The sequence below is a fragment of the Mandrillus leucophaeus genome, unplaced genomic scaffold (genome assembly GCF_000951045.1).
Source record: "Mandrillus leucophaeus isolate KB7577 unplaced genomic scaffold, Mleu.le_1.0 Scaffold645, whole genome shotgun sequence".
In the NCBI taxonomy this organism is placed as follows: Eukaryota; Metazoa; Chordata; class Mammalia; order Primates; family Cercopithecidae; genus Mandrillus; species Mandrillus leucophaeus.
The window spans coordinates 1,307,533-1,330,640 of record NW_012106975.1 but is presented as its reverse complement, the minus strand read 5'-3'; the positions used below and the strand labels follow the sequence as shown (position 1 = coordinate 1,330,640).

The window sequence follows — 23,108 nt, the reverse complement described above, 5'->3', positions numbered from 1 at the left end:
TGAGCTCAGTAGTAAAGCTGACTCTTAATGCTACAGTCTCAAGTCTCAAGTTGGCCTTGAAGAGCGTGGAGAAGTGGCAGGAAAGCCAGCGATCCTGTATACTGAGTTCAAAGGCATTGTCTCAAGACAGCCCAGCATGTTGTCTATGTGGCTCTGAGAGGTAACAGGAGGACAGGGACTCTGCTCCCACATTGTACAGAACCACCCAACCTCTCTCTTCAGGAGTTCTGCTGAATTCTAATCAACAAAACTGTCACCGCACCAGCCATTCCCAGTCCGATCTAAATCTGGATAATGATTCCAGGAAGTTGCACGGAACCCTCTGTACCAAAGTCCTGGCCGTCTCCAAGGCTACGTCTGAAACTTAGCTTTTAGCTCAGGGAAAATCAATAAACATTATACAGCACATTACATTTTCCACTTTTGTTTTGTTGTACAACACAGAAGGCCAATACATGTGTCTACTGAAGGAAGCCAATGATGATGAGGCTAGGGCTTTGCTTGTTTCCGAGCAGGATGGAGCATGGTGTTTACCCGTTCAGAGATGTGCTGACAGATCAAATTTAAGATCAATAGTACCCAGCAGTGCTGAGGGAGGGGCTCTCACCTGCTTTCCATCTCTGAGTCACTACGTTAGGATGTCCCTGAAGGAATACAAAATGCATGTGATGACAACTGTGAAACTTCAGTGAAAAAAAAAATAGCTTCACATAAGAAATCTGAAGCGTGACTGGTTTCAAAGCCACAAGGAAGCCACAGAGGAGCACACAGGTGAGGGAGCAGGTGTAAACCCGTGATTTCTTCTGGCAGCAGTGGGGAATGGCTGGTGCCAAAATCAAAAGCTGACACATGTTTCTGTGTTCTGATGAGGTTGCTTGCTTTCTTTGCATTAATGGGAGCCCCGATGGCTACACTGAGGTCAGTCTTCACCACCACAAGGTGAAAATAAATCACAAGATGTCTGTGGCGTCAGAGTGTTTTGATGTCTGTGAACCTTTCCAATACATGAACCCCCTACAGTCAGGACTCCTAAAGGTAATTGGGGCAACTGAATTTTTTGTAAGGAAAGGAAATCAGGGGAACAAGATTAAAATGGAGTGTGTGTCCCACCATGTAACCTAGGAAGCCCACAGGTAAGGGAGCATTTAGAGTGGATCATTTCTGACCCTCCCTGCAATCAGCAAACCCTTCTATTATCAGAGATGACACTGAAGTTAAATGTGCTAGTGTATCCACAAACTGGACCAAAGTGCCACACAGACACACATACATTCATGTATTCAATTTTCTGAGCCTCCAGTTTTCCTCCCATAGATTTTTAGGAAAATCCTTAGTGCCTTCTCATTCTTGTCTATTAGCAAGTCCTAATAGATGAGGAAATACATAATTGAGTAGTGAGTTAAGAAGAGTAGGAAGCAATTGGTCATGCTTTGTTCCTAGCTGTGCTTGAGTGTATGTGTGTATGCACTTATGGGTTCTATATTATAGTTAGTTCTATAAGTTCTATATTATCCATAGAAAATAGCCACATTTTCCACTAGCAAAGGTAATTCTAAGGTTTACATGATAGAATTTTATCAGTATTTCTTAGTGTTCTGCAAAAAACGCATGCTATTCTGTGAAATGCACCATGCTTTTCTGACATCTGAACAAATTTAAGAAACACTGGCTTAGAAGACATGGACAGTGAAAAGAAAGGAAGAAAAGGAAAAGTCAACTAGGAGAACAGAATAGGAGAAAGTGTGAGGGTGAGAATGTGAGAAAGGACAGGCTAAGAAGACATAAGAAAATCGGTGGATTAATGAGAGACTCTAGAGAGGCAGCTTCGCACTGCCTCTAGTGCAAAGGTGCAAGAGTGCAAAGGTGCACCTTCCTGGGTTTAAATCCTGGCTCAAACACTTAGTGGCCATGACCTTGGGCATTTTACTTTTTCACCTTATTTTCATTTTCATTCATTTTATTTTCATGTTCTTTCTGAGCTTTGGTTTCCATCATCTGTCAACAGAAATAGTAATATCTACATTGCAGGAAATTTATAAGAATTAGAAGTAATATCTGTAAATCAGCAAGCACAAAGTGCCTGGCACAAAAGTAAATGCTCAATAAAAAGAGACAGCTATTACTAGCTACATTACGGGCCAGTGAGATGAAATGCGAGCAGTAATGACATTTCACAAGAACCTACTGTGAGGCAACATATGCACACTATTTCACTCAATCCTAACAACAATTTTGCAGAGCAGGTGTTACTATTGCCTCATTTGCAAAGATAAGGGAATTGAGGCTGAGAAAGGTGAAGTTATTTGCCCAAGGTCATCTAGTAAACTAATAGCGAGCTGGGACTGGACCTCATGTGCTGCTGACTCCAAAGCTGCCATCTCTCACTGAGTCATGCCATGGGGTTTTAAGTGAGCACAGGAGAAAGGGAGCATAGTGCCTCCCAAGAGCCAAGTGGAAGAGCAATGATTTCATTATCTGCTAAGACATGTATTATGCACAATGGGATTAGAGTTCGGAAAAGCCTGAGGCCTCCAGAGCTAGAGGAAAAGAGAGCTGGAGGAACCCTGACAGATACAGGGAAGCCTCTGTTTGGCTCAGCTGGTATAATAAGTAGGGTGCGGTGTACTGGGCAAGAGGTAAGGTTAGCTCAGAAAAGGGCTGTGGGCAGGCCAAAGGATGCTGGCCAACTGGGGTTTGGGAAGATTCAAAGATAGTCCTTTAAACCTGGGAGCAAGAGCTAGAGGGAAGATGGAAGGGAGTTTGCTTCTTCCAAAGCTAAGGCAGGGAGAGCATTTGCAGAGGATCGAATTGGGTACCCCCCAGATTCTTATGTTGAAATCCTGGTACCTGTGAATGTGGGCTTATTTGGAAATAGGGTAACTGCAGATGTAATTAAATTAAGATGAGGTTACATTATAGTAGGGAGGGCCCTTAATCCAATATGACTGTTAGGTTATTCTGCTAATTGTGTTGCTACTATATAATACCCAAGACTGGATAATTTATAAAGAAAAGAGGTGTAATTGGCTCATGGTTCTGCAGGCTGTAGCAGCATGGCTCCATCATGTGTTTCTGGCACAGGCTTCAGGAAGCTTATAATCATGGCGGAAGGCAAAGAAGAACAGGCGTGTCACATGGCAAGAGTGGGTTCCAGACATGGGGGGAATGCCACATGATTTTAAACAACCAGATTTCATGTGAACTCAGAGCAAGAACTCACTCATCACCAAGGGGATGGCATTAAGCCCTTCATGAGGGATCCACCCCCATGATCCAGTCACCTCTCCCAGGCCACACCTCCAACTCCAGAATCAAATTTCAACATGAGATATGGAGGAAGCAACATCCAAAACATATCAACTTGTGTCCTTATAAGATGAAGAGGCGAGACACACGGCCATGTGAAGACACAGACACCAGGGGAGAACTCCATGGGATGACCGAGGCAGAGGCTGGAGTGAAGCGGCGACAAGCCACTGAATGCCAAGGAATAAGGCAGCAGCAGAAACCAGACTGGGGATCCCTACGCTCCGGGGACAGTAGAGTCCCCCACAGCTAACTCCAAGGGCCACAGAGTCTTTAAAAATGTCAAGTAGAATGGTAGGCAAAGGTCCCTCTCGCATGCTGCTTTAGTCATGGTTGGCTACAGAATTCTTGGCTTCCCAGCTTCCTACAAATGAACTTTTCTTCCCAATTCAAAATAATTTCCATCAGAATAATATACTTACAGTATGAAAATACAGACTGACGTAAGCACAGGTGTTTACTTGTGATAGCTTGAACTAAGGACTAGTTTTAAAATCTGAATTTCAATATAATTGGCTTTTTAAAATTTTTATTTTTTATTTTAACTCCAGTCATGCTTCCCCTTCTTAAGGCCTGGACCAGTGAAATCCCTTCCCAGGAATGCAGAAGACGGGGTTAGAAAATACATTAGGGGCCGGGTGCAGAGGCTCATGCCTGTAATTCCAGCACTTTGGGAGGCCAAGGCGGGTGGATCATCTGAGGTCAGGAATTTGAGACCAGCCTGGCCAACATGGTAAAAAACCCCATCTCTATTAAAAATACAAAATTAGCCAGGTATGGCAGTGCAGCCTGTAGTACCAGCTACTTGGGAGGCTGAGACAGGAGAATCACTTGAACCCGGGAGGCGGTTACAGCGAGCTGAGATCACACCATTGCACTCCAGCCTGGGTGAGACAGAGTGAGGCTCCATTTCCAAAAGAAAAAGAAAATGCATTAGGTTCTCATCCACCAAAGAACAAATCAGCCAGAATGTAAACAAAGTCCCAGACTTTTCTTCAGAAGCCACAAAAGATGTGCCATGGGATGAAGGCACTGTCCTCTCCGCACACTCTAACTTTAGAGGAATGTGGGCACAGTTTAGAGTCAGGCATTATCTTTTTACAGAACCTAAGTCAAAAACAACAAAAACTCCCTTCAGTACAAAAAAGAAAATGATCGTGAACATAGGCGTGATGGTTACCGTTTCTATGAAAAAATGAATGACATGAGACAAAAAGATGGGAATAGAAGACTATCTTACCCACCCATCACTCCAAATGTCTAATTAATTTGGGAGAAAAGGCAGGGAATTACGGCAATGGTTTATGAAGGAAAGTGGAGATGGGGGTGGGAACTGGGGTGGAGAAGGAAGAAAGGAACAACAGAGAGGAATGACTCCAAACAACCTGCCGAACATTGCTGAGTGACTCCCAGCCTGAAAAAGGCCCCTGAAGTGACTGAAGGGATTTATTACCTTCTGTGTCCCACCTGATTGCAAGAGGTTTTATTACTATGAAATATAAGTCATCTTACTTCCCAGAGAGGAAAGAAAGAAATCAATCCTGCCTGGAGCAGGAATGGAGAAGATACTCTAGAGTTTAAGGACAAACACAGAATCTCCCATTTGTACCGGTCATCTATTTTCTGAGCATAATGAAGTCACGCTCGTGGCACAAGCTAGAGGCTCATACCCCTGGTCACAGCTTTGCTGTTGCTTAGCTCTGCACTTCCTTCAGTGACCTGACATTTAAGCATCACAAAATAAAAACCTCAGCTTGCACATCTGTGAGTGTGCAAAAATAGGAGGGGATTACAGGGCAAAGGAGGATTATATTTTGGTGAGAACTGTGAACCCAGTGAAAGAAAGGGACATGTTCCCCATCCCCTGCTCCAAACAGGGAAGCCTTCCAAGCTCATGCAGGTCCCGGAACAGGCTACCTGCCCAGGTGAGAACTAAGGGATGGGGGCTTGGGTGCAGTTGGGCTTGAGCCTGGTGAGATCCCATCTCTGAATGGTGGGGAGAGGGGATTATCTGAGTCCTCCCTTGGGTGTTCTCTTCATTTCTTGACTTTGCGGGAGAAGTAGTTCAAACCAACGAAGCTTTCAGCTTTCTTTCCCCTTTGGTGGGAGAAGAATCACCTCTCTTCTTCCTTTGACCTCAGTCTAGATCTCTGCACTTACATGAGATTAAAAAAAAGAGAGAGAGATAATTTAAGGAGTCCAGGAGAGACAAAGGGTTCATGGTTGTGTTTCCACCAAAGCTAAAAGGAAAGCAAGGTGCTGAGGCAGGAGCCTGCCAAGGGGCTTAAGCTAGTGAACAGCAGATTCGGAGAGAGAGGATGAGGACCATCCATCATGTTGGGAATCAGAAAATGCAAGAGAAAAAGAGCCTAAAAAGTAACAGCAGGAATGCCTGAGAACTTGGATCTACTTGAAGAAAAGGAATAAGGTCTCTTGGTTTTCTTTTTTTTTTTTTTTTTTTTTTTTTTTTTTTTTTTTTTTGAGACAGACTCTCGCTTAGTCGCCCAGGCTGGAGTGCAGTGGCGCGATCTCGGCTCACTGCAAGCTCCGCCTCCCGGGTTCACGCCATTCTCCTGCCTCAGCCTCCCGAGTAGCTGGGACTACAGGCGCCCGCCACCTCGCCCGGCTAGTTTTTTGTATTTTTTAGTAGAGACGGGGTTTCACCGTGTTAGCCAGGATGGTCTCGATCTCCTGACCTCGTGATCCGCCCGCCTCGGCCTCCCAAAGTGCTGGGATTACAGGCGTGAGCCACCGCGCCCGGTTTTCTTAAGACAAAAAGATCAGTGTTTCCGGATTTGATATAGAAAAAAAAAAAAAAAAAGAATAATGAAGCTTCTTATGCCATGGCACAATCTATCTTGAGTACAGGAGAGATGTGTGACCAAGAAGAGGAAGAAGCTACGGTGGCAATTGCTTATTGTAAAAGAAGAAGAGAAAATTAAGCACAGTGATCCTTGAGAATGCTGTATGGCATGCAAGCAGCTATTTTCTGGTAATCACTCTGCTGTAATATACGAACAGTACATGGGAATGATATTAGAATAATTTACTATTGCTGGTGAACAATAAATTAACAGGATTGCTTGCTATTTTGCATTTCCCTCTAATAAAACAACCACCAGGGTCACAGACAAGGTGATGGTAATACAAACAGCACCAGACACAAGGATTTTCACTGCCAGGGAAGAAAATGGCAAAAGGGGATAGTATGTACTAATGTATGTGCCCAGGTTGCAGAATTCATTTTCATTTCACAAAGGGACCTCTGTTTGTTTCAGACAGGGAGAAACACATGAGGGAAAGGGCCTGAGATTTTCTCTTTCCTAGGCCCAGGGAACGCATATTTATCTTCAAAGAGAACTGAAGATTCTTTTGTTTTTGAGAATAAGATCTAAAAATTCCATAAGACTTTGACTGATGTAAGCCAGATTCCTAATTAGGATTATAAATTAGCCATCTACTTACATCCTTGAAGGCTGGGAGTCTAAAGAGATCGGCGGTGGGAGGTTTGTGTGACCCAAGCCAATCATTTCATTGCTCTGGTCTCAAGTTCCTAAGGAGGCAGAACCTGATGTATGATTTTCATATATCATGCCAGCAAACTCTTCCTTCAAATAAATCTTGAGTGAGAACATAATATGTAAATATATAAAACAGAGCCACTGGGGCTGGGGGAGCCTGGATCAAAGTTACCTGGGGCTTCCCAGGGAACTCCCAGGGCCTTAGAGCCTTATATTCCAGAACTCCTGGCCAAGCATTACCTAACCTTATATTAGCTAGAGGAGGTGAGGGAAGGGCAGAGCCTAGGACAAGCAGATAAGTCAGAAGCCCTCCCTCTACTGTCCCATGGAAAGAAGCCCCCCTGTTATATCAAGTAAAAAAGGCATTTGCTGCCCTTTTCTTCCTTTTTTGCCAATTACATTTTATGCTGGGTCCAGCTGCTGGCAGGATCACGGATAAGTCTGCAGGGAGCTTGAGGGCCCAGGAGAGGCTAATCGAGACCACGCCTCTGGCCAGCGGGTTTATTCAGAACCGTGGGAGGCTGAGTGGGTATTCAGTGTCCAGGTGGTCACTGCTATCATCATTTACAGAGAGGTGCACAAGACTTGAACCTCTAACAGCAATGGCCACTTGGCACACTGTACATCCCTGGTTGGCACCAGAGCCTTACCTGGGAAGGAGGGAGGGAGGGAAGGAAGAAAGGAAAATTTCCCCATCGCTCACCATTGTATACAGTGTAGCTTGGGGCAGATCACATGGTATTTCCCTCTCCCTCCTCCAAAACCTTTTACATGATAAAAATTCAGGTTCCTGAGAATACAAATGGAAAAGAAATCATCAATGGGTGGCTGCGCAGATTACTCAGGCGGCCAGGCTGGTCCCTCCCATGGAAGGCAGTGCAGCACAGGAGAAAGCACAGCCCGGGAGGCAGGTCAGGGCTGGTTTAGAATCTGGGCTCTGCAGCCTATTCCCTAAGGCCAGGGGGGTGTGACCAGGCCTGCTTCCTATCTGAAAAGAGAGGACAGTAATACCTGGAGTTGTCTAGAGGCCGACTAAAGATAGCAGGTGAAGCGCCTGCTACCAAGATGACCCTCAACACACATCTCTTCCTTTCCTGCCACTCCCCTCCTGCAGATGGCTCCAGGCTCACAGGCTGACTATATAAATGTGAGTTTCAGGGAAACTCTGTTAGCTAACGTCGCGGGGAGAAGCTCTCCTAGCACCTCTCCCCTTCATTTTCCTGCCTTCCAGAGCCAGCCAGGGACGGGGCAGCCTCTCTGGGAACAGGGTGAGTTCTGGTTAAGAGCAGAATCAAAGAATGTGACCACCAGGCAGGAGCCTCTGCGATCAACCCTTCCAACGCCTTTCCATTCTATCTGAGGAAATGGACAGAGCTAGGATTAGAACCCAGATCAAAACTGCCAGCAGGTAGTCTGGGTCTTAGAAGGGCTAGAAGAGTAGTGTCAGTAGAAGGTGTAGGCTCAGGAGGCACAGGGGCCAGGTTGCTGTGGACAGAGTGACCTTGGGGAAGGAGCAGCAGAGCTGTCTGAACCTCAGTTTCCTCATTTATAGGCTGGCGCCACACTTGCTTCTCGTGACTGTTGTTAGAGGAGAGATCGTCAAATAAACTACCCACAGGGTGCTTGGCATACAGTAGGCATCCAAAAATGTCAAATTAATCAAAAGAAGTTTTAGTTGTAACAGTTGCAATTTGTAGAATATAAAGCATGTGCCGGGGGCTACGAGTGCAGGGAGCAACAAGGCGCTTTCTGCCCTGGAGTCAGCTGTTCACAGGAGGAAGAAATTTGAAATATTATTTCTACCTGTTCAAGGATGTAGATGAGGGGCTGGGTGCAGTGGTTCATGCCTGTAGTCCCAGAACATTGGGAGACCGAGGTGGGAGGATTGCTTGAGGCCAGGAGTTTGAGACCAGCCTGGGCAACAAAGTGAGACCAAGTCTCTACAAAAACATTTTTACAATTAAAAAAAAAAAAAAAAAACCATAGGAAAGGACGGGAGTGAAGATCAAGTGGCATGGGCCTTCCCTACTCAAGGCAGCCTGATGGTGCCAGAGCCCAGGGTGGATGCGGGACCTTGACTGGTTCTCCTAGGCTACCACTGTGGCCAAGCCTGCCACTCTCTGGCACTTTCCATTCATCTATACAAGGATACACTGGGGTATGGCAAGTTGGCTTAGGAGAAAGGGAAATTGGTGATGTCTAAGCTCTATATCCTATGACCAGTAATTCAAAATCAGTGGCATGAAATCCCCAATATGACTTTTCTTCTGTCATTTCCCATGTGCTACTTCAAATCCAATGCAGAATAGTTTCAAGTTCATCAAAGGATGGACCCGAGCCCACGCTTTCTTATTGTGGATCACCAGGCAGGGAGCTGGGAGACCCTGCATCTCCCCCACTTGCTTGGGGACAGGTGGCAGGAGGACGATAGGAACTCCATAGGGAGAACAGAGTGTCCCTGACTCGGGTCTAGGGAAGTGACCAAGGTGACACTGGGCCTCATCACGAACAGTAATTGACGACCTTATTGGGAACGACCTTATTGGGAACGGTGTGGATTCCTCTTTATGTCTGAAGTTTCCATTTGTAAAATGGGAGTGGCCTGTCCCAGGGTGGGCCCTCATCACACCCCCTTTGAGTGTCCCCTGCAGCCTGCCTCCAGGAGCAGGGTAGGCTCTGTCATCCAAGGAGGCCCAGATTCTCTGCTGTGTCTTTCCTCTTCCCTACACAGGATTCACTTTGAAGTTCTGAGGCACTTCTGAGTGAAGGCAGATTCCTGGAGGGAGAAATCACTTCAGGCGCCTCTTATACCAGGCGCCTCTTGTACCTGAACGTGTTTTGACTCAGGAACAAAGTACACTGCAAATGTAGTTTGAGAGCTGGGGAGCCCTCCACATCCAAGCTGGCTTTGAGTTTTGATCCCAAATTGGAACCTTTCAAGTCATTTCACATTTGGCCAAACAAGGTTCTTCAGTTTCTTATTTTTCCTCCTTTTCTTACAAAAGGATACAGAGCTAAAAGGACTCCTGGGCATTTGTAGGTTCTTAGGAAATCACACTGCCGCATTCCCTGTGATTGAATTGGACGCTGTCTGATGAAAACTCCATCTCTGTCTATCTGGGCTCTGAGATGAATGGGGCTGGGGGGAATCACTTGGGGCATTCTGGGTTTGGGGACTGGGCAGACTTGAAAACCCAAACTTTCAGATGTTCGGCTTCCAATGGGGTCAGGTTTACTTGTTCCTGGGAGAAATGCCAGACACGAGGCTGAAAGAGTCTTTTGAAAATGTCAGCATGAGGGAAGCCACCACCCAAGTCATTACAAATGAAACCTTAGGTACTGGCAGATCCTAAAGTGATTTATTCCCCTATTTGGAGAAAAGCAAAGAAGCAAGCAGACCAGACTCCCTGGGGCCTCTGGGACCATGCTCACTGCTTTCTCTGAAAACCCGGCTGCCTTCTGAAAGCAGACCAGGCATCACGTCTCAGAGCCAACCCCACACAGCAAAGAGTGACTCAGCAGCCTGACCCTCCCAGTTCTTTCGAAACCATGGAGACCTTGCTTTAGAACTCCTTCTAGGTGGCCTTCAGTGTAGGTAACAGTCTTCTCTACCACGAGAGGCCCTGGATAACTTACAAATGGAATATTTAGAACCTAGCTCTGCCTGCGTGGAGACCGCAATTTCAGGAATAGCAACACATGCTGTCTGAGCCCCAGGGGGGCAGAGACTTTGCACAACTCGTTTGCCACTGTTTGCACTGGACCTTGCAAAATACTCAGCATGTAGGCATAAAAACGTTTGTCTCTGAGCTGAATGAATCCATACACCTCAGAGGCACTTACGTGAAATGGTATACACCACTGATTTTGGTTTCTTTCTTTTTAAACTCTAATATCCCTAAATGTTTGATTGGTCCTTTCTAAATTTGATTCCATCTTTTTATCTAGAGAGTTGTTGAAGGGAGGACTTCTGGATAAAGGATCCAGGATCCTAAGTCCTCTAATTTAGCACTTAGAGAAACAGGAATCTTTAAGTGGGTGGCAGCTACAATTAAGGACCCCAAATTCTAAGTTTTTGCTTCCATCATCTGTTCTTCTGACCCTTGCAACCTGCCTCAAAGAGGCACAGTGCTGTGATCTCTGCTGTTGAAAGAGCTGCCCCCAGAGATTTCTATAACTGGATACCCAGCACCTCCGTGCTGTTTGCAGGCTGTTTGAAAACCTGAATGTGAAGAGAATGTTCCAGATACTAACGGGTTGTGGGTGGTCCTATCCCCTGTAGAGAAGAGCCCTTTCTTGCAACCGCTCATAACCAGCAGCCCTCACAACCCCAAGCACACAGTGTCCAGGGGATTCTGGGCAGTTAGTGACTCTTCTTCCTAGACTTCCCATGTGTGTCTGTGTCCGTCCCTGCAACTATGTGCTACATGGTTGGTTCACTTACTTATTGTTATGCTCCTCAATATCCTTCCATATTCCCACCCTTCAAACCACTGGGCTGGAGCCTCTCACACATGCTAGGGCAGGCTGCGTCTACACCGATGAGCTCCGCCGTGCTTCAAAATGCACAGTCATTCCCTAGGAGTGAGATGTTCAGACCTTTCTCTTTCCCCAAGGCTCAAGTGGAGACAGAAAAGACAGAAACATGCTATTATTTGCTCTCTGGGGAAAATAAACAAAAATGCCATACATCCCTGGGTAGAAAATTTCATTTTACAATTGTGATGTCACCCCCTGAAACTGCCCTTCTACCCTTTCCAAATGCAGAAGCCCCCGCGTGCCCCTTGGTAAAAGTAGCTGTGTGTGTACGTGGCTGCCATCTGTAATGATGTTATTCTCTAGGAAATGGACTTAGTCATCTTCTCGCTCTAGACTGTAAACTCTTCAAAGTAAGGAATTATGTCCTTTCCTTTCTTTGTAATTCCCCAGTGCCCAATTCGGTGTTGCTCTGAGCCTAGCAGGTGTTCAACGATCACTGGTGACAACACAAACGGAGTTCTTAGCACTTAACAATGAGAAATTCCCCACATTTATTGTCAGAGCCTTTTTGCTTTTTAAAGATTTCTTGCATTCAGTGTGTTGTGTCTGTGCATGCACATGAAAGAGAAAGACGGAGGTGAGGGCCTCAGGGAGGAAGAGAACCCGAGAGTGGAAAGCACTAAGATACACATAGACGAGGCAAAGCGCACAGGCCCACAGCAAGACGGGGCCCACAGGGGCACACAGGGACGGGGCCCACAGGGGCACACAGGGACGCACAAAGCTCCTTCCAGCTCCAATTTTATACAGTCATTGATTTTAAAACATTATGGCCATCACTCTGGTTCAACGCTTTGAAATTTTGTGTGTTTTATCTGACAACACAGCAATAGGGACCCATATATGCTCCAGAATCTTCCCACTATCCATGAGTGCAATAGTGCAGGCCTTAAAACATGCAACCCACACCTTCGTACTGGGCTTCGGAACTCTTGCCACCTTTGGTGAGGCTGCCAAAGCGTTTCCTTCCAAATTATCAACTCCTTCATGAAGCCAGGTATCAACTATGAGATTGTTGACATGTGAGTGTGACAGGTGTCACTCAAACATTGACCCTCACAAAGTGCTCTTCACTCCTCTAGGGAGAGGAGGTGCCGTGTGGCAGACAGCACACACCAACAGTTGGAGGGTCGGGACAAGTCATGGCATTCTCCAAGGGGTCGTCTCCTCATCTGTAAAAGGAGGCCAACAACATCTGCCTGGCTCACTGGCTGCAGGGGGGCTCCATGGCCATGTGGGAGACTAACAGGCACTGTGGGGCAGCAGCAGTAAGAGCCTGCGGCTACCCAGGGGGCACAGAGCCTCCCCCCTGCTGCTGGGATTTCTCAGAGATGATAACTAAACTAGAACGACAAATTCTTTCCTATGCAATAATTATTGTATTTTTTTGCTTTAAGAAAATGCCTATAAAAGTATCAAATTGCTTTCCCCCGTTAGATTGTAATCAGAACATGTTAAATAGACAATGTACCTTGGTGATTAAGAACATGAGCTTTGAAGTGACAAAGATCCATGCTACAGTCCCAGCTCCCCCTCTTTCTAGCTGTGTGACTTTGAGCAAGTTACTGAACCTTTAGAAGGCTGGGTTTACTCAGCGGCTAAAGAGGGTTAGTAGTACCTGCTTCCAAATGGCATTAAGAGGATTAAAGGAGACACTGTGTCACACACTTTGAGCAGTAGCCTGACACCTATGTAGTAAGCTCTCAAAATTAATGGTGGCCGTTCTTATTGTTCAGTATTTTCTCTTGCTGTCTGAGAGTCATCTTACATAGACACAGCTAAGAATATGCAAGTAACCAAAACAGCACGTGAACAACCAAAATTGTGTGACAATGTACATGTCTAAAAGCCTGGACACCGTATCCACAGAGAGTCATGCTAGATTCTCTCTTATTTATTGTGACTTTATATAAAACTCTAAGTGCATTAATAACAATAGACAAGTGATTGACCACATACTATGGGCTGGGCGCTTCATTAAATGGGTAGATTTGTTATCTCACTGACTCTTCCCAGTCCCACAAGGTAAGTGGGATTCATCACCCCCATTTTACAGAGGAAGAAATGGAGGCTGAGAGAGGCTATGTGACTTGCCCCAGGTGAAGTGATTAAGTAGGATGCCAGGATGTGAAGCCAGTCCATCTGAGGTCAGTCTGCACTGGTAATTGATATGCTACGCTCCCTCCATGATGAGCCTGGTGAACCTTTCTCCTGGCTTACAGCAAGTTAGAAAAGAAATTGGGGGTGAGGGACAGCTGCAGTGACAGGTACCCTGAGTGTGACAGGCACACTGACAGCTGATGGATTGATAGTGAAAGAGGAATGGGAAAGGGACAGAAAACTCAAAGAGAAAGACTTCCACAGCAGAACTGTCCACACCATTACTGCAGGGGTCAGAGAGTTCTAATATATTCAAAAGCCCCTTAGACATCATAATTCCACAGCCCAGTGCAATAATTTTCAGTGTCATCAAGAAAAATCAAATTGTGCAAATCGTGTGCTTAGGAAGACAGAAAGATGAGGAATTAAAAGTGTGGGTGATCTATGAAAAGGGTCGATCCCCTTGTGACAGTTCATCTATGTTCAATACCCTATGACAATATTGCATAAATAAAGCGCCATCTTTTAAAAAGATGATACACAGTTAACGTGAGAATGAGAGAAATGCCAACCCCCAGGTACATCTGGATAACGTGCTCACGAATCCTTACCTATTAGTTTAACCCACTGCTTAATTTAACCCAGTTGCTATCAAGTCTTGAAAAAAATAATCCTTTAGTCGCCTCTGTGCCTCTCAGTTTAGAATCACCGCTTTGTACCTTTAGCCAGTGTTGCATTGAAAGCGCTCACCAACAAATGCCATCAGATAATTTAAAGGGATGTCTATTGAAAATGGAGATGTAAACCTTATTAAAAAAACAAAAACCCTAGGGAAAAAGGCACTAAGTGGCCTTCCTGGCACAGACAGCTGTCAGCCAGGGTTTTCCCATCTATCCATAGTGGAGGATGGCAGAGGAAAGGGGACATGTTAGACTAGAAGACTAATTTTCAACCCGAAGCCATTCTCAGCTCCCTGTTTATAACCTTAGATTTTGTTTTATGCCTATCCAATCATATTCTCTAGGCTCCATAAAGACTGCTTTTCAAATCTCAAAATAAAGCTTATCAGAACCTGACTGCTTAGAACACATTTAAACCAAATTTGAAAAGATTTGAAAACAGGCATTTCAAATTGATAAAATCATAATGACGGTACCTTTAAAGGGCCCTCTCTGTCTGGTTATCTGAGCAGGGAGAAGCCTCCAGAACTAGGGAAGAGCCCCTTCCATCAGAGGTCCACGGCCTACCAGCAGCATCCAGATAACAGGAAGGCTATTCCCACTGGAAGCAAAAGGGATGACCTTGTCCCTTGAGGCTAGGGTGACCAGATTTAGGAAACAAAATTCAAGACACTCAGTTACAAATATATTTGAATTTCAGATAAGCAAAGAATAATTTTTATACTAAGTATGTCCCATGTAATATTTGTGACATGCTCATATTAAAACATTATTTGTTTATCTGAAATTCAAATTTACCTGTGTATCCTACATTTTATCTGGCATCTCTAGGCTAGGCTCCAATTCCCTGGGGGATTTGGGATGGGTAGGAAGTGGAGTGAGGGGAGTTCTAATGACCAGTCTCGGAGTATGACAAAACCAATGGGAAGGGCTGGCCTTCTCGCTCCCTGCACTCCTTCCCCCACTCTTCTCCAAAGAGATGCCATGGCTCCAGCCAACCCCACTCCACATCCCTAGAGAGGCCGTCTCTGATCCTTCTGAGCAATAGTCATCCTCCACAACACACGTCCTGCCCTGACTTCCTCCCACACAGAGGTGCACACTTGTAGAGATGCTATAAACTTGTAAGAACTCATTTGCTTCCATATTCCATTGTTTTGCTTTGTTTCCCAAACAAGGCTGCAAATAGGCTTTGAAGGGGCTCCTGATTTGAGGTTTCTTCACTTTTTTTCTTTCCCCATATAGAGCCCTCCTACCCGCTATACTCAGATGCCAAGAAACACATTGGTGTTTGTTCTCTTCAGGCATACTTTCAAGATCTGTGTTAAAGCAAGAGTTGAACCAGCATATCCAATTTGCCTAGCAGAAATGTTTATGGACTTTTCCCCTACAGACACTGCCTTGACTCTGCCAATGGAAGCCCCGTTTTCCTTACTACTTCATACTACTGATTAGTGGTCTTTAGTGAATCACAATCTATAGTCATACAGATTTAACAAAAACAGGGAGGAAAAGAGCTCTTGCTTTCAGGCATCCAAGGGTGTGCTTGCAGCCAAACATTTACAGCTAAGCTATAAAGTGCATGGAAATATGGAAGAAACATCGACACAACAATAAAATGAGGGGTGAGATTAATGACATGATACAATCTGTTTTCATTTGGTGTAGAGAAAATTAATTTTTGAAGACATTTCATTTAACTTTGCAATATTTTGTAATTTAACCTTTGATGCTCACAACTTTTTCTTTTATCTGCTCTCCTCTTTAAGCCTACGGATGAGGGAAGCAAGTTTTATGTCTAATTGTAAGTATGGCTTCATGGCAGCTGATCTCTGCTCTGGACAAAGGTGAGAAAGATATACGCAGAGAAGAAAAGTTATTGCTGATCATAATTCGCAGCTCTTCCTCCTATTGATCTTCTTCCTCACTTTAATAATACAAAATACAACTTCGGAAAGAATAAGATGTGTTACCTTCCAGAGCAAGGCACCGGGGTGGGCTGGACGACCAGATAAGGTTGTGTAAGCACTCAAGATACGCAGATCCATCGAGTTTAAATCCGGGAAAGCAGCGATAGGAGATCACAGTCCCCACTGGGAAGGAGGTCTGGAACTCGGAGATGTTCACATAGCCATTAGTAGCGGCTAGAGGTCTCAGGCAGCCTGTGCAAGGTGAAAGAAAATGGGAAAGATTCCACTCTGTCATCTCTGTACATCGAAAAGTCACACCGAATGCCGGAACTTTTTAGGATTCCCCCACTGTTAAAATGGCACCACCTCTGAAGAATGAAGCACCTTGGTCTCAAATACTCAGGTTCCTTATTCTAATTATCATGTAGATATTTGCTCTGCTATTTGCAAATGGCACCGAGAGGGTCAGAGGAGTAGCTAAGATGGATGGAGGGAAGGTGGTGAGTGTCTGACTGTGGGTTGTACACCCTCAGGCTGCATGTTCCGGCTCTGACTACATTTCAGCATCACCTAAGAAGCTTTTACAAAACACCAGTGCCCGGGCCCCATGCCCAGGCTCTGAGGAGAGCCTGGGGATCATTATCTTTTTTTAGAGCTCCTCAAGTAACCCTGATGTGCCGGCCAGGTTGAGAACCACCGAGGTGCTGTAAGAGGAAAGAGACACAGACACCACGAATGGTTTCAGTGGTGGTGAGAGCGGCTTGGGAAGCTTAGGTTCCAAACTCAATTCCACTAGAGTGGATTTGGGGACAGAAATATGCCTGAGATGGTGGCCTTAAATTTCTGAAAATCCAGTTGTGTTTTATATAAAATAGATGAGGAATCCCACAGTGTAGTAGTTCTCAAACTCAAGAATGATCCAGAGGGCTTGTTAGGTACAGGCTGCTGGGCCCACCTGCAGAGCTTCTGTTTTAGCAGGTCTGGGGCAGAGGGAGCCTGACAACTGCACTACCAACATCCAGGCACTGCTGCTGCGGCTGCCACTGCCAGTCTCGGGACCACACTCAGAACCACTGCTGTCCTGAGTCTATGCATCGAGCACAGCATGCTGTGTGCAATCAGTGTGCAAGTGGGACCTGGATCCCACACTCCTTCTGTGGAACACTAAGCAGGCTGTTTGCCCTGAAGTCTGTGCAGCCCAGTAGAACACTCCTGGTGGCAGAGAATTCTATTGTGTGTGGCATCCCCTGTGATCAGGGCATTTCTTATTGCTTCAGCAATTTCACTGGAGGAAATAATGACACTGCAGAGCTGGTGTTTATCCAGGAGAGAACTAATTGTGTGTGAAGTAAATAATGTATAATGAAAATACCCACTTTCCCTTCCAAGTCACCAGATACAGAATGTATGTGTCCCATGCACAGCAGCAGATGACTGAATCCTTCTCCTAAGCTGACTTTGTTGGACATTGTAAGTATCTTGAAGGGATCTCTCAGCAGATTGCTTTGGTTGAAACCCCAGTATATGGTGTCTGTGCATCAGAGTAGGTGAGGGTGAGGCGGGTGCAGAATTTGAGGCACTCACTGTCAGGGCTGGGCAGTGCTAATCCTGCACTGCTGTGTCCTGGGGCCATGGGGCTCTGCAGACCAAGGAGATCATAGCTTTGAACTGGCCAACATTTGGGATGCACCATACCCTAAAAGGTATGGAGCTCAGCTATCTTTGTAGACAGTCCCATAACCTTAGATTATTATTGTTTTTTTGAGCTGAAAACTGACAATGTTCATAGTAAAAGTGAAGTGTATGTGTGTTTATGCAGTGGGGAGGAAGTTGGGGATCAGGAATAAACAGACTCAATAATTGAGGAAAAAAAGAGAAGCACATTAACGTGAACAAGTGAGCACCTTAGAACCCTCAAGTGTAGTTCAAACAAGTTGGCACAAATGATTGTGCTTGCTCTTCTTCCTAGGAAGGAATTGTAGTTCTAAACTACCCACACAGATAGCTGGTTTCTCTCAAATAAAAACTAACTCTGACTCAGACTGGGGTTATTATTCGTGCAGTTAATCAGAGGAGAAGGAAAGATATGCTCACTCTTGGTTAGAGACAGCCTGTCCTAAATATAATAGTCGAAAACTGGCTTCAACTCAATAGTTCAATGTAATTTCCATTTGCACTTCTAGATAACAGAGAGAGGCCTCCTCAGGCTTTAGCTCCTGGATCTATAGGTGCAAATAAAAGTTAGAGAATGAAATGTCACTCTTAGGACCAATTATATTCCCCCTGGGGGCTCAGAGGGGTGTCAGGCTGTCCAAAGCAACTTCAGTTCCTCATTTCCTACGGTGTGCCAGGCAAGCAGCCAGTGAGCAACACTGGGGCAGTGGCAGCTCCAGCAGGCACTATCTTTCTGTGCAGGACCTATCTTTCTGTGCAGCAAGGCATGGGGTGCACTAGAGGGTAGGGCACAGGCCAGGGCACCCACCACCCTCTGTGGGACAGAGACCTCTGAGGAGGAGGGAGAGGTGGGCAGGGCTTGCATCGTTTGAAGAAGCATACCTCTTCAGGGTAACTGACTGGCTCTGTTGTTGCAGACCTAAAAAAGCTATGTCTTGACTGGGATTTGAGGAAGGGGAGGTGGAGTGGGGGCAACAGTGGCCAGAAAGAGCAATAGGAAAGCCTGGGTCTAAAGCCTCGAAATGACACTTTGAGAGGCACACCAACACAGGGTATTTCTTTTTTTTAATCACTGGGGAAAAAATAACTCCTAAAGGAGCATCCTATATTTAAGTGACAGAAAAGGAAACAGAAAGGATGGAAGAGCAAAAGGTTACATGGAAAACAGGAAGGGAAGAAGTGGCTGCAGTCTGCGGTGGTTTTCCTGGCTATCACTCTGATCGTGTCGGAGGAATGAAACGGATCAGCAGGTAATAAAGTTTGTTTGAATAAGTAGCCCAACTGAACAGCCAGCTGCTTGTTTTGTAGACATCTGAAAATGTAAATAAATCATGTCTCCTTTAAAAATGCAGCACAGAACATGCTCAGCAACACTGGCAGTTCTTGGGAGAGACCAGGGGAGTGTGATGGTCTGGGCTGCTTTCGTCCTTCTGATGCTCAAGCCTCTCTTCCTTCAAGGGGTCATGACTCTGAAGCGCTCATGTAAGGAAACTATTTATTTCCAAGAACAGGGCACCCAAAGCAATATCAGAGTCTGCCAGTTGTGATTTCCAAGCACAAAGTTAACATTCATCTCAGCTTGAGCACGCCGGTGCTTTTGCAGCAAATGAGATTGCTCTCCTTCTCCCTCAAATTATGAATTATGCATTGCCTTCTTGGTTCTTTGGTTGAAGTCACACGTCAAAAAATAAAATCAGAATTATTCTGAACTTGAGGGCTTATTTTCACAAACAGGGCCCTCTATGATGGCCCAGGCAAATCTAAAAAATGCAAGGGAATAAATATTCACCAGGTTGTTTGGATGAAATTTGAATTTGATAATTTTTCTGCTCTTCATGCATTATATATAAATAAAAACACTATTAAGAGGAAACAGCCTCTGTTTAAGATTGGCTTTAACTATATTTTCATGACTATTGACATAAGCATAAATGCTCTGTTATTTCCATTAAATATATAATAGTTCCTCATTGTGTTAGCAGCCCAGTTACAAGTCTCCTGATTCTTAAACTACTTTTGATATTTTGGAGTAAAGGAGACATCCAACATTCCAAGGAACAAGGTGTTTCCTGTTTATCCTTTAAAACTGGGTGTATGGAGCTGAGCAAGCTACAAGGAGTGGTGATGGAGAGTCGAAGAACAGAGCTTTGGCAATTGTAGTAAAGATGCAACTGGATCCATGTGGGTAGATGGCTTTGTTTATTTCCCCCATCATCGCTATCACTTTATTAGATAAACATGTACATAGTCTACAATACAGTCCAAGAGAAGAACAGCCCAGCTGAGAACTGGAGCATCAGTTCTGTACCTTGACAGACGGGCAGATTATTCCACGTTCCATCATCGCGACATAATGAAAACATATTGTATAGATCGGGGTACCGGATCTTGAATCCTTCATGACAAGTGATGATTAGCTTCTCTCCATATCTATACGTCTTGTTATGAATCTCAGCATCTTCAATTTGAGGGATACGGCACTCTGCAATTTTGTAAAAGGTACACATTATTTTTGGAAGTTTAAAACGGTTGTGGTTCACAGCTTCACGAGAAAGCTCTTATTTTCAGACTTGGTCTCAACCTACACAGCAATCTGATAAAAGGTACCTCATTTGTCACTGGGTTCAGGTGCCAATGGCAAGCAGAAGAGCTGGCTTCACGGGAGTAATGAAAAGGTGGCTCAAAAAGAGGGACCCAGGGTGTGGGAATCCAACCACAAAAAGAACTTTACTTCCTGCCTGTGACACTTCAAACCGTACAGCTGATCTTATGAACAAGTTTGGAAATAAGTGAAGAAAGAGAAGTGTTGAGGATTAGCCGGAACTATCTGGTTACATACTTACTGTGTTTGTGAACAGAACAGAACACAGTGTGGCCTGATGGGCTAGTCTCACAGCTGCCCAGCCATGCCACTTCTGTCTATGGGTCCTGGCCCTGAGCCTGATAAGAAAATGTGCTTTGCAAAACAGCACAGGGGTTGAGCTGCAGCTGTGTTTGCCATTAGCATTTCCTGTCCACCTTATCTGTTTTAAAAGAGATAACAAATAGAGCAGTACATGCTATTGCCAATCTCACAAAGGCTCAGAGCAAGCCACTGTACTGCCTCCTAAAAATGGAGTAAAAGCTAAAGGTACATGTACAGGAGGAGAAGAGGCAAGGCTGGGGGCTGGGGGCTGGGGGAGGAGAACGCCAGTGGAGGAACGAGGAGCCCATGCCACGCAGCAAATGATAAAAAGATCAAATAAAATGAACAAGTGATCATTACCCACTTCCGACTGCAGCTACTTCCAGTTTACTGTCCAGGCCACTCCACCCCTTGCTGCCTAGTTGGGATTCCACTTCCACCCTAAACACTGCCTAAGTCATCCCATCTGGTTTAAGGCACATTGATCGCGATGTATCTCTCTCCATCTCTTATGAGCACATCTCTGTTTAATGTTTCTGGTTTTATATGCATACGTGTTTGTGAGCATGACCTACAGATGGGTTATGTTCCAAATGTGTTGATTCTTAACTTTTTAAAACAAGACAAAAACCAAGAACAGCACTTTGTGCATCACAGAAATTTCCTCCAGAAATTTCTCAACTCTTTAAAAGATTGTAGGTCTCTTATCCATTCCCCAAATCCTACGAAATCCACAATATGGCCAGAATAGTACTAACAGGAACCCTCACCTTTAAGTTGCTCTAAGCTTTGAACTGTCAGATCTGAGGCACTGGGCCCTGGGAGCCCTGATGTGAGTGGAAGAGAAGGGAAAAGCTGTGGCTAGTGGGTGAGTGGGTGGCTCTGGTGGCTGGGAACTTTGGTGGCTTGAAAAAGGGCACATCCAGGAGCTACGAGGTGGGGTTGGGGCTGGGTTTACTGGGAGAAATGGGAAGTATGACACAACAGAGTTCAGAAAATAGGATGTCAATGATGGAAAAGACTCAGGCAGACAGGGGCTTCCAAGTTAGGGGAGAGCCTGGCAGCTAGGGATGCAGGGGTGGTGACTGTTCACTGCCTGCATGGGTCATCTGAAGTCAGATGCTTGTAAGTCCAGGTCTGCCCTTATCTCAGCCTTTGTCACCACCATTAGCTTGAGAGCAGGGACTGTGTTGCTCACTTCCTCTGACCCTCCTGCCATGCTTCTGACCTGTGCACACGCCTGGTGAAAGAGTGCTGAAAGGAGCTGTCTGAACCTCTGCCCAAGCTCGCTGTGAGTGCACAGCCCTCTGAAGCCCGGCTAACAGGCTTGGGGCACAGCCCTGCAGCTCAGCCTTCCCTGAGGACACCTGTCATCAGGCCTTCTCTTTGTCCATGATTTCAACAAAGAGAGTCTGGGCTGAAGAACTGTGTTCTGGTTTTGGTTTTACCTTTCATATTTGTGTTTCAGGCCATGAAAAGGGGTTTTCTTTTTCTTTTTGAGACGGAGTCTCACTCTGTCACCCAGGCTGGAGTGCAGTGGCACAATCTTGGCTCACTGCAACCTCCACCTCCCAGGGTTCAAGCGATTATTCTGCCTCAGCCTCCTGAGCAGCTGGGACTACAGGTGCATGCCACCACGCCTGGCTAATTTTGTATTTTTAGTAGAGACGGAGTTTCACCATATTGGCCAGGATGTTCTGGAACTCCTGACCTCATGATCTGCCCTCCTTGCATCCCAAGGTGCTGGGATTACAGGCATGAGCCACCACACCCAGCCTGAAAAGGGGTTTTCTAACTTCATGTTTAACCAACAATTTTCCTGCTAGTGTAGTTGAATTTCCCCTGAATCATCCCCAATCCCAGAATAATCCTAACTGGGGTCACAAAATCACTGACAACTCTTCGCACACTGCTGCTGCCTTATTAATAGAAAATGTGAATTATGTTTTTTCAATGGCACTGTACAGAAATTATTCACAGCAAATAAAAACACATTTATCAAGGCATCCGTCTGTAAAATCTTGGCTGTAAATAGGTACTGCGGCAGTAATTTACACATCTAAACAACTATTTTCATGATTGATTTAAAACTTGTTCAACAATTAGCTGGTACATTCAGGAGGTGGCCAGCTATAGAGAATACAGTCAATGGATAGAAGTGTTCCGTTGGGCATTATGGACACGTGGGCACTGGCTGGCTTGGAGCAGAAGCACCCAAGCCTGGTTTCTAAGAGTGATTTCTCATAGTGTTGTGTATTGTAGAATGCTTTCAACTTCTAGTTAGAGCTAAAGTTTCCCCCAAACATGGCATGGGGACTATTGCAGAATATAAGACACAGGGTTAGAGGGAATTCACAGCCTCCCGAATCCCAGTGATGATGTGCACTGCTGAAAGAAGAGTCACCACAGGGAGTGATGCCAGGCCAATTTACTATGTGGGAGGAGCCACATATCAACTAGGGAGTAAGAGGTA

The 23,108-nt window shown here is 45.3% G+C and overlaps 1 protein-coding gene across 3 annotated transcripts in view; it reads right to left on the bottom strand.

Annotated features, from left to right (window-relative positions):
- SUSD4 (sushi domain containing 4) overlaps positions 1–23,108 on the bottom strand; it is a 141,997-nt gene that overhangs the window by 27,611 nt on the left and 91,278 nt on the right. For all 3 annotated transcript variants that reach the window (XM_012000995.1, XM_012000996.1, XM_012000993.1), the window contains 2 exons: positions 20,039–20,212; positions 16,120–16,308 (listed from right to left, as the gene is read on the bottom strand). In XM_012000995.1, coding sequence (XP_011856385.1) covers positions 16,120–16,308; positions 20,039–20,212 — 363 coding nt within the window. The remainder of the gene's footprint in view (positions 1–16,119; positions 16,309–20,038; positions 20,213–23,108) is intronic.